This window comes from Hippopotamus amphibius, chromosome 6, assembly GCF_030028045.1.
Source record: "Hippopotamus amphibius kiboko isolate mHipAmp2 chromosome 6, mHipAmp2.hap2, whole genome shotgun sequence".
Taxonomy (NCBI): domain Eukaryota; kingdom Metazoa; phylum Chordata; class Mammalia; order Artiodactyla; family Hippopotamidae; genus Hippopotamus; species Hippopotamus amphibius.
This window is the reverse complement of record NC_080191.1, coordinates 32,844,357-32,855,007: the sequence shown is the minus strand read 5'-3', so window position 1 is coordinate 32,855,007 and position 10,651 is coordinate 32,844,357. Positions and strand designations below refer to the sequence as shown.

The following is a 10,651-nucleotide window of genomic DNA, read 5'->3' as shown; positions in this document are numbered from 1 at the left end:
TTCAGCATCCTAAGGTTGCTGAGGTTATAATTACTTACATATCCTCTCTCATATTTTCCAAATTAGCAGAAGTTGATTTAAAATAGCATCTACAGAATTATAGCTACCACCTTTCAAGGTCATCAACAGCCCTGAAACGTAAAGATTACAAAAAAAAAAATTAGACTTCAAAGTCATCATTAAAATCAATTATTTTAATTGCTTAAATAAACATGAGGAATTGAAGTAGGTGAGGGAGAACGGAAGCAGTTTGGTGAACTTCGCATTGTCATCCCATTCACTGCTGGAGATGATCAGAAAGAGCTCCATCCTGTGCACAGAACTGAAAGGGGGCACTCAGACTTCAAAGACATGCACTTCGCACAGAAGTCCAGGCAAAAATCAAAGCAAATAATAGCTACATGTTTGGATAATATGTTGAATTACACAAAAAACAAGGGTCATGACCAATGGTGTACCTGCTGAAGTCGACATTTTAAAAGATGACAATGTATTAATACTAAAGTATGATGGTCATGTGGTCCCTCATCAACACAAATTCAAATGGAAATCATTTAATTAAACTTTGAGGAGAAGCCATTTGAAGAACAAGGTCAAGGCCTGGATCTTCGCAGTGGGAAATTGGTCTTTCTATCCGGATGCGCGCGGGTAGGGCGGGCTCCCTAGAGGAGGCTGCGGGCGCGGGCGGGGCCTTAGCACTGCAGCTCCTCCCCCTCGGCCCGCCGGGGCCCGCCGGCCGAGCTCTGCGCGCTGGCGTGGGCCGTGGAGCTCAGCACCTCCTCGAAGCTGCCTCCACCGTGGTTCGTCCCCCCTACTTTCGTCTGAAACGGACAGACACATGCGGTTATTTCGTTATTTCTGTATTTTAAAAAATAAGATTGATTACTTTCAAGTTCAGAAATATACTTGTTTTCTTGAAAGGGGATGCAAAGGATGTAGAGAAGTTAGTTTCCTTTAGCAGAAGGCTAGGATATCATTCATATTTGGGTTCTGCGACTGGACTCCAAACCTTAATTTGTACAAATTTAGCAACACTGTCTCTTCCACATCTAAAATGCTCAGTCCCTTCGGGGGCATATCTGTGGATCTGCACCATCTACTCAGTCACCCAGAGAACCGATTTAATCAAAATGGAACTAGATATTATAAATTCCCCCAATTTCACAAATTTTGAACGCCTTTAAGTGACTCCAGCTTAACTTTTCAATCTGGAATTCTGAAAAATGTCTCTTGAAAAGCAGAGTGGCTCAATGGAACGTGATTTCTGGTTTCTAATACTTCGAGAGTTAGAGATGAATTATGGCTTAAGCACTAGTCCCCTCACATCTTTCCAGGCAGTTGTCTTTATAGGAGGAATATACCTTAAAATGCAGAGTTATGATGCTTTACAAGGCTTTTTGTGTACTTGTTATTGGCTAATAAGAGTATGCTCAGGAAGAAATCAATTTATAATTAAGAAATATGGTTAAGTATTTTGAAAAAATCCTTATTAAAAGGTCTTTCAAAAGAATATTTAATGGTCCAAAATGCTTAATGCAAGTCATCTTAATGGTCACACTTGTCTTCCTTTAACTATTAACAGTATGGAAAAACAGTCTGAAGAAAAGAAGGGTATAGAATAGATAATGTTGCTATTCTCCAAATGCTGTCTGTACATCACTGTCCCTTATGATCACTCACAAGGACATAAACCACACTGGAGAATGGATCTGCCAATTTTCTGGCCTGCCCTTTTAAAACCTTAACCAGGATTTAAAAGCAGTTCAGTCATCACAAATCACACACACACTCTTCTCCCATTGTCACTAGAATCCCTCTCTGCCTCTGTAAATACAGTTACTAAGTTGAATTGTTCCACTTTGCTTGGGATTGGAACACTCACTCTGGAAAGTGCCAGATTATAAATATTTTAAGCTTGGGAACCATGTAGTCTCTGTCACAAATACTCAAATCAGCCACTGTAGAAAGTAGCCAAGATAACACCTAAGTGAATGAGCATGGCTGTGTTCCATAAAGGCTGTATGGATGGACACTGAAATGTGAATTTTGTGTAATTTAATTTTCAAATCACAAAATATTATTCTTCTTTTGATTTCTTTTAGACATTAAAAAAAGTAAAAACCATTCTTAGCATACAGACCATCCAAAAATTGGTGACCAGCTGAATTTGGCCCATAAGCCTTAGTTTGCAGACCTCAGGCACAGAGCATTGATTCCTCCCCCACTCTGTGTTATCTTAGCGCTGGGAAGAAGCAGGGGGCTGGTTTCAACTATCTGATTTTTCACTATGCTTATTTCTTTACTGAGAGAGACAAGATTAATTCAATGTAATCAACTCTATTAATAGTTCCCATCCTCCTCTTTAGTCGCATTCTCTTTAGCAGCAGAAGTCACACACAGTGGTGAATCAGGTGAATACCAATTACTGATGTTATCTTCTGGGCTTTGTTTTGTTCTTCTCTTCTAGTTCTTGATTTCTCAAATCAAAATAAAAAAATAAAGAAGGAAACCACTTTGATATAAAGAAAGGAGTGGACTAAAGGGGTTTTCTAACCATGTGGGTTTAATGACCACAAACTGCGATACTTTAGCCAAGGACCTAGTTAAGCAGAGATGTGAGCAATAAGCTTCTCCTAGACCTTTCCTTTTAAAATGGTTTTTCATCCAAGAATTTGTCACTGTGTCCCCAACGTTATAATTGCTCTTTGCAAAAAAATTTTATTTGAATTACTGAACTGGGCTTCCTGATCTCTCATAATAAAAATATCTGGTTGAAAGGATGCTAAGAATAAGTATATCTTACCTTTTATTAAGGCTTTAATTCAGGCCATATTTAACTTAAGGCCAATTTAATTTAAGGCCATACAATGTGCTCATCAAAAAGTAGGTGCACTAAAAATATGTTCTGCTTGACATGGGTGCAGAATGGTTGGAAGGGATGTAGTCGCTCATGATTCACTGGAACATGCAGAATAGTCCAATTATAGTTTCATAGGAGTTGATTCTGGGTCTGCTTTCTGTTTGCTTGTTTTAGATGAAATAGAAATTGTGCTTATTGAGTGTACAGGTGACACCAGCCAATACATTGATGTCTTACAAGGATGTAGGCAGAAAGGACTAAATTTTATATGATTTTGATGAATTGGCAAGTTTTTCATGGAAAATCAAACTATCTACACAATTGGTATAAAATAAGAATGATTTATTGGGTGCAAATGCCAGATGGTATGACAGATTGTATAAGAAGATGGCAGGAACGGACCTCACTTCACGGCAGAACATTATTTCTAATAGAATACAAATATGAACACGATTCCCTTTAAGTGGTATTTGAAAAATCAGGCTTAAAGCAGTATGTGTGAGTGGAAATACAGCACATAGACCTGCAAGGAATTTCACTCATCCTTACTGATGCATGAGTTATTCCTTGAGCAGAAAACTGCCTCAGGATTCATAATTGAAGAAAGTTATATAAGGTTTGGAGAAGATTCAGAACACAAAAGTAAACTATGCAGAAAATAAACTATATAAAGAAGAGTTAAACATCTACTGTTTAGTCTGGAGAAGAAAAGGAATGAGAAATTTGTAATGATTGAGGAAGCAGGAGGTTTGATTATCAGCTATTCTCCGTTGCCTGTGCGAGCAGGAAAAGAGAAACTAGGCATCGGCTGTGACCCAGGAGGTAGGTGGGATGTGAGTCTTGTTAAACCCACGGACAATCACGCAGACAGAATCTGCTTTCAGGAGGTCTTGACAGAGGCTAGTATCCAGTTGGCTGAGTTAGTTTTGTGCATGTCTGAGGGAGGAGGCAGGCTCTATACCTTCCATCCAGATGAGGTGAGAAAAATGAGAGGCTGATAGTGTGGATCAAACACTTAAATCATATGTGAGCTGTGAGCTTACCAGAGTTTCCTAAAAGCAAATAAAAATAGGTTGTTCTTTATTCTTCTTTTGCTTCTTCATATCTGCTTCTTCTAAAGAACACTCAAAAAGTACAACTTCTCCTATGTCAGAACTCGTCTAACAACAGAATCCATCCTTCTTGGATTGTCTAAGGCTGAGGAACCAAATACTGAGAAATTAACTCCTAGGGTGTTTTGAATCTTTTGTTTGGAAACTAGATATTTTGGCAAGAGAAATGTCCATGACACTGCATGTGCCTCCCTATCAAAAGTTTTCCCTACAAATAGGGGCATTGAATGGCTCCTCCTGGTCCCCAAACACTCAATAAATGATTGTGTTGACAAGCAGAGCAGTAAAACTGCACAACTAGAAACTGCTGCTAAGCGAAATCAATGAAAGCATGATAAATGCTAAGTAATAATTCCATTCTTGGGCCTTAAACACCTGATCACAGGCCTGGAAAAGAGAAGACTATGTGAAAACCCTTCTCTAAGGGGAAAGATGCCTCCAGGTCAAAATCAACAAGGGCATCTAGGACCTCAAGTAAGGAATAACTGACAGCCTTATAGCCTCTCATCAGGCAGTACACGTGAGGGTCGTATGATTCAGAAGCAGCTGGGTAATCAGCACATGCCTATATCTGCCTTTGATCAGGTTAAAGATCACACATATTCTTAATTTTCCCAGTACTAGGGAAATATAGAAATGGGTTGTATACAAAATAGTGACAATGATATCAAGATGTAATTAAGGTGATATCTAAAAAAATCTTAGCAGTATCAATGATTTTTCCTATTTTGAAAGTTCTACACATTTAAGACTAGACTGATTTTATTTTTGCTCTTTTATCCTCTGTGCATTAACTTATTTATGCTTAAACAATAAATTCAATGAGTTTTTTTTAGCACCTACTGTACAACAGGCATACTTTCAGTTTAAACCCAGGGAACAGATGCACTGTTACAAAATAATGCATTTTGTGATTCAGCTTTATTTTCCCCCATGATATCCATACTGTGCTGTGCTCAGTATGAGAGTGGAGTAGACAAATCCAGGTGGTTGACAGGTCGTGGATGGCAGGATAGCGCACGGAGCCAAGTTCACTTCTACTGGTCCATGGCAAACCAGAGGAGCTCTGAGCTGTTACTGAACTTTCACTTACACTAAATTCAGAGTTCACATTATCTTTGTCCTACCCACAATCATCTACCACGTATCTGCTTCTTGGGGGATAGCATTAAGCATTCTAACCAGCGAAGAGGTCAACACAAAGCGCAATTCACTGTAACGAATAATTCACTCCTGAATGGTTTATTTATATGAACAACATTGTACGGATACAATAACACTATTCAATACTGGTTTTATTTATAGATTTATATGTGAAGCAAAGTGACTCTGTGCAAGGCTGCCTTCTTGGCTGCACCAAATGCTGGTGGCCCTGCCTTTGGAACTGACAGCGGCAATGACTAAGCTGTCGTGATTCAATGAACCTAATGACACAAAATTCACTTCATCTGTACCTTAAGGCTTGTGACAGTTGTCTCAACCCTCTCCTCAAATGATTTGAAAGTAGGAGAATTCCTAAAATAACAAAAAAAGAGAGGTCAGCTCCAAAGACCTAGCTGTCTTAGCAACCGTGCTGTCTGCTTTTACTTGCAAACATCACCTCTGCACCAGAGCTAGTTATTGGTTTGCCACCTACACCAACCATGTTTTAAAATATATTTCACTTCTGCTAGGTTAGATCCAGAAACCGTAACCTGACATGGAATTTTTCTAAGTAAAATAGTCAGATACTCAACTATAGAATAAATAATATATAGCATTTGGCAAGGATACAACTGTAATAATTCCATGGTGCACCGTAAATCATTTCCAATGAGTCAAAGGAGTGATAGCTTAATTTTTTGTTTACTAATTAATTGTTTCTATCACAACACCCTTTTCCCCAAGTCAGTTATTTTATAGCCAATAGAAACTCTGTCTGAAGACTGTCACATTTGAGTTTTCCCACTTGGAATTTTAAAAGTCATTTATTTTAGTGAATGTGAGACAAGACAGAAATAGCTAAAGGAAAAAAAAAAGGTTCATATGTTTTCAAACATTAAAGTTTTAAAACTAAGCATTTTGTCAACACCCAGGAAGCAGTGTTTCTGAAAGTCAGTGTGTCCATTATTTTAGGTTGAAATATACTCATTACTTGTCTAATGCTTGACCAAAATGGTGTTATTAGCACGTTATATTTCCTTCCATAGAAGATATCCTTATTTGTTCTTACCAGACAGAACCTTTGCAGTCTACTGACAATTTATTTGTGACTCATTCATTGTGTTAAATAATCTACATACCATCTTGTAACTTTAAGATTTAGATCTTTCATTTGGTGCTTTTTGTTTCCTGTACTGGATCTGGCCACATGACATTATGATTTAATGACATAATTACCATTAAAAATGAAATCACCAAATCCAACTAAGGAAACAGGAACTGAATTAAAAATGTGTCTTAAATCTTGTATTCATGTTGACTTTCAGCAACAACAACTGCCATCATTTTCAGGTCAAATAATTCAACTGAATGTTCCTATATTTGATAAGCCACTAGCTATTCTCTCTTGAGTGCAGAAGAAGTAAAATAAGAGGAATGGCCTAAAGAAACTTCATGAGGGAGAACAGTCATAAAATATGGGCTTCATTGTATGGTGTGTGCTGTAGCATGGCTCTAATACTCTCAAGAGGAAAGTAATGTAGAGAATATGTTTTTGAATGAATTTGGCTTCATTAGGGATTATCTCCCAAGACTGATGCCTGATGGTCAGAAATGCATCTGCATCCAGGCTGTATGAATTAACAATGGTGAGTTCAGAGGACCCAAGCACAGCATCACACCTTGTATATGATTCAAATGTGAGTCAATTCGTATGAGTAATCCTCTAGAGTACCTGTCTCATGATGAAATATTAGTGAAATTACACAAGAATGATTCAAAAGTATATACTTATTAGCACCTTACTGCATGTTTTATTTGGCCAAGCTGGTCACATGACTGATTACCTGTCATCCCATCAGTTGCATAGGACCACAGTGGGCAGACAGTTCAGCATAATGGTTCGTGGTGTATGGTAGTTGAACAAAAAAATTTTTTTTAGAAGTTAATTTCAGGCAAGCTCACGAGGAACACATTAGTCACACAAGTCACTAGATGGATTCCTGGTTCACAGAGGAAAACCAGGAATTTTTTTCAAGCCTTCTTTGGACACCCAGCCTTAAAATTTAACAAGAAAAGAAGCTCAGAGATACAGGCTGCACTGCTCAATTTTGGTGTTCCTATGCTTGGGGGAGCAAGTCATTCAAATACGAACTAAGCCATCTTGAATCTATGCTCTCTACTTACTACCAAACTAGGGAAATCAAATGCTCTGGTTAAACTTCCAAAGTAACCACATAACCCCAATGTAGAAGAGACATCATCAGATATAATAAAACAGACATTCCTCTAATCAAATTACACTATAGTGCATGCTGGAGAACAAGGAGAAACTATTTTACTCAGATTTAATAATATCATATACAACTATAAACTTGTAGTACTGCAAATGACCCTAGAGAGAATATGGCTTCAGTGGGCTCAAACTTTTTAGAGTAACTGAACTCCCTCTAGAATGTATTCACACCACAATATATAATATAAAGCAGAAAGAAGAGGCACAGTTCTGACCGAAGCGAGGGAGGGTCCCAGAGACTAGATCCCCTCCCACTGAGCCCCCTGCCAGGGCAGCCCAAGGAAGCACTAGGGCTCCTGGAAGCACCATGGGAAGAGCAGTAAATCTGGTTCTAGCCTCTTATTTTTAAACGCGATGAAACTGCTGTCACTGAGGTGACCTTCCCAAAGTGCCAAGTTCATCCCTAGCAGAACTGGGCTACAACCTACATCTTCTGATTCCCAATCTAATATTCATTCCTCTATACTCTATTACTATTATTTTGATTTTATCTGATTGTATCACTAAGTCACGCCAACTGGAAGCAAGAGGAACATCTTTTACAGGAGTTTTCAATCTGACCATTAATTTTAATGATATTTTTATTGTTCAACAGACTCTTTGCCTTAATATATCCCTTAAAAAATCCTAATGATATCCTTTCTAGAACTGTAGCGCTCTTCATCTCCTACCTTTTCATTTAAACTTTCTCACAGGCTTGCTTTTAATTCTCTGGGAATAAAAGGATTTCCACCTTTGCAAGTGTACTGGACTGAGTGCTCTACAACAGCCATGTGAGATAGGTCTTATTTCTCCCAGTATACAGATAATAGACATAGAGTTAGGTAAATAACTTGTCTCAGGTCACACAAATCAGGAGAGGCTAGATTTAAACCAGTGTGTCTGGTCAATAGCCCAAGTGCATTACACCTACAATACTTCTACAGGATTGTCAGCCTTTTTTCCTGAGGGTCATCAAAAAGAGCATAACATAGATCATGACATTTCCCTTCATATAAAAAAGGAAAAACCCCACAAATGTATCAATGAAGTAACACTTTATACACATTCTGCATTGATATTATGTAAAATAATTTACACACATTACCTCATAGCAGGCATACTTATGGAATGACGAATGGAGTAGCTTCAGGACAAAAGCAGATTAAAGGGGGAAAAAAAAGAAAGAAAAAAGAAGATAGCACAATATAAGTACATGAGAAATTCCCTATTCACAGTTTCAAAACAGTAATTTCAACTATTTGAAGTATTCCCTGCCCTCCCCACCAAGATGAGATTTGTTTTTGTTGGATGGGCCACAGTCACCTCCAAAGGAATAAAGGAAGACCAAATGGTCCATGGTTGCATATTATTTTACTTCCTGTAGGTTCCCTGTGGGCCAGGGAGAGGAGGAGACTGTTTGGTTTCTCCCAGGTGAGCCCAACAGCCGGTGGATATGCTTTCCTGGTCCAGCTCCCTCCTCCTGCTCAAGCGGACAGTAAGGGGCAAGGAGCAGCTGCCTGGCACACACAGCCAGGCAGCTAAAAGCTAATCATTCCATTGCAGAGAAGCTCTCCAGAGGACTATATGTAGTTAACATGAGTCAATCAAGGAGACACACACCAGGCAAACACGATTCACACAATCCAACATGGTAGCAAGGGCTTCTGCATCCATCCTAGGACATCTGGTACAAAGATCAACTTTTCTGAGAACTCTTAAGATCATCGGGCTTCTTGCCCTATTGACGCTATAGCAGCTAACTCATCTTCCCTCTGATCGACTGTTATTTCTATGTGAGTTCCACTCAGAAATCAGGCTGCGTGGAGGCTAACTCATCTTCCCTCTGATCGACTGTTATTTCTATGTGAGTTCCACTCAGAAATCAGGCTGCGTGGAGGGAGGAAGCAAAATGGGGTCCATTTTCCTAGGCTAGCATTCCCTCATCCAAGAGAAGTCCCTGCCTTCTCTTCTCCCAAGAAGCTAACGTGTAAGGGATCAAACTCATCACCTTCCCCAACAATATCCACTGAGGTCATTAGTAGGGGCAGCACTTTACTAGAACTCAGAAAGAAAAGGACAAAGAAATGCAGGGGATACTTACATTCTTACCCTAGATACTCCATTTCAAAATCATAGGCAAGATATTTCCTCAAAAATTACATTAAAAAATTACTAAAAGGAATTCATCAGCATTTTCAATTATTCATCTCTTTAAATATAGGTAGTTTTCTTAAGGAAAAAAAATTTAAATGTATATAATAAGATTCCATCTAAAAGGAGGCTTAATTCAGACACCTGGGACCGACAATTGCACACTTGCTAACATTTGAGCTCTTCCGGTGGCCTTTCTCCTCTTCAACTTCAGAAGGTACAGGAATTTGAAAGCGCATCATCTGCCTAAGTGACAGTTAAAAGAAGTTCAGAAAAGCACCACAACTAGAGAAGATAATTCTGTTTCTCAACTTTACTTTCGGAAAGTTTCATAAACATTTGCAACTTGCAATTTCCACTCTCTTTTTCTTCTTTCAATTCTAAGGACCTGTGTCAGTGTTGGAAGACATGATGCCGAAAGAGGTTCCCGAGGGAGGGCTCAGCAAGTGAAAGTCATGTAAATGACTCAGAAATGAGATAAACAGGGGCTGAAATAGATTCAAACGCACTAGGTGCCCTGTACTCTGTAACTCATGACCACTCTCAGGAAAAGAGATCTGGTTCTTTGGCTGAAGCACACCCACGGTGGGGCTCTGGGGAGGAAGGGCGTTGCGAGGGGGCCAGCAGGGCCCTGGGGGCAGTGCTTACCCGATGGAGTGAGACCTGCAGCCAGAGCAGCCAGGAGAGAAGAGCAGGAGCAGAGTTAGCACATCAGGATACAAGAAAATGACCACACTGCGCGCTGACCCCTCTTTCAAGAGCCCCAAGGAAGAGACAAGGGAACTCCATTCGTGACTCTTTTTGAGTACACTGACTTTTCAATGTCCTCACAACTACTTTACCAACCTGTTATAAGTTGTGCTTCTTGCTGTTTTTCTCATGGATATATAGAGATGGCTGGATTCTCTAATACAGTTATATGCCTCCTCCAAAGACTTCCTCTCCACTAGATTACACACAGTTTGAACAAATTCACCGAAAAGTTCCAAGAGGATGGCGACAGTATTATTATAAAAACGATTCTAATAGCTTGCATTTCTTCAGAATTGGTACTTTCATAAATGTGACCTCATTTTAACTTCAGAGAAAACAATCTAGTTAGGTAGCTAT

General features: G+C 39.2%; 1 protein-coding gene across 4 annotated transcripts in view; it reads right to left on the bottom strand.

Annotated features, from left to right (window-relative positions):
• Positions 1-170: 170 nt before the first annotated feature.
• TPD52L1 (TPD52 like 1) overlaps positions 171-10,651 on the bottom strand; it is a 99,201-nt gene continuing 88,720 nt past the window's right edge. Inside the window, exons 5-8 of one of the 4 annotated variants that reach the window (XR_009054239.1) lie at positions 8,496-8,534; positions 6,960-7,170; positions 5,427-5,487; positions 756-821 (exon numbers count right to left, since the gene is read on the bottom strand). Coding sequence is in view for 3 of the 4 variants with exons in the window: in XM_057738258.1 (XP_057594241.1) it covers positions 693-821; positions 5,427-5,487; positions 8,496-8,534 (229 nt within the window). In the remaining variant the exon portion in view is untranslated. Of the gene's footprint in view, positions 822-5,426; positions 5,488-6,959; positions 7,171-8,495; positions 8,535-10,651 lie in introns of all 4 variants that reach the window. The other 3 variants (XM_057738258.1, XM_057738259.1, XM_057738260.1) reach the window with 3 other exon arrangements.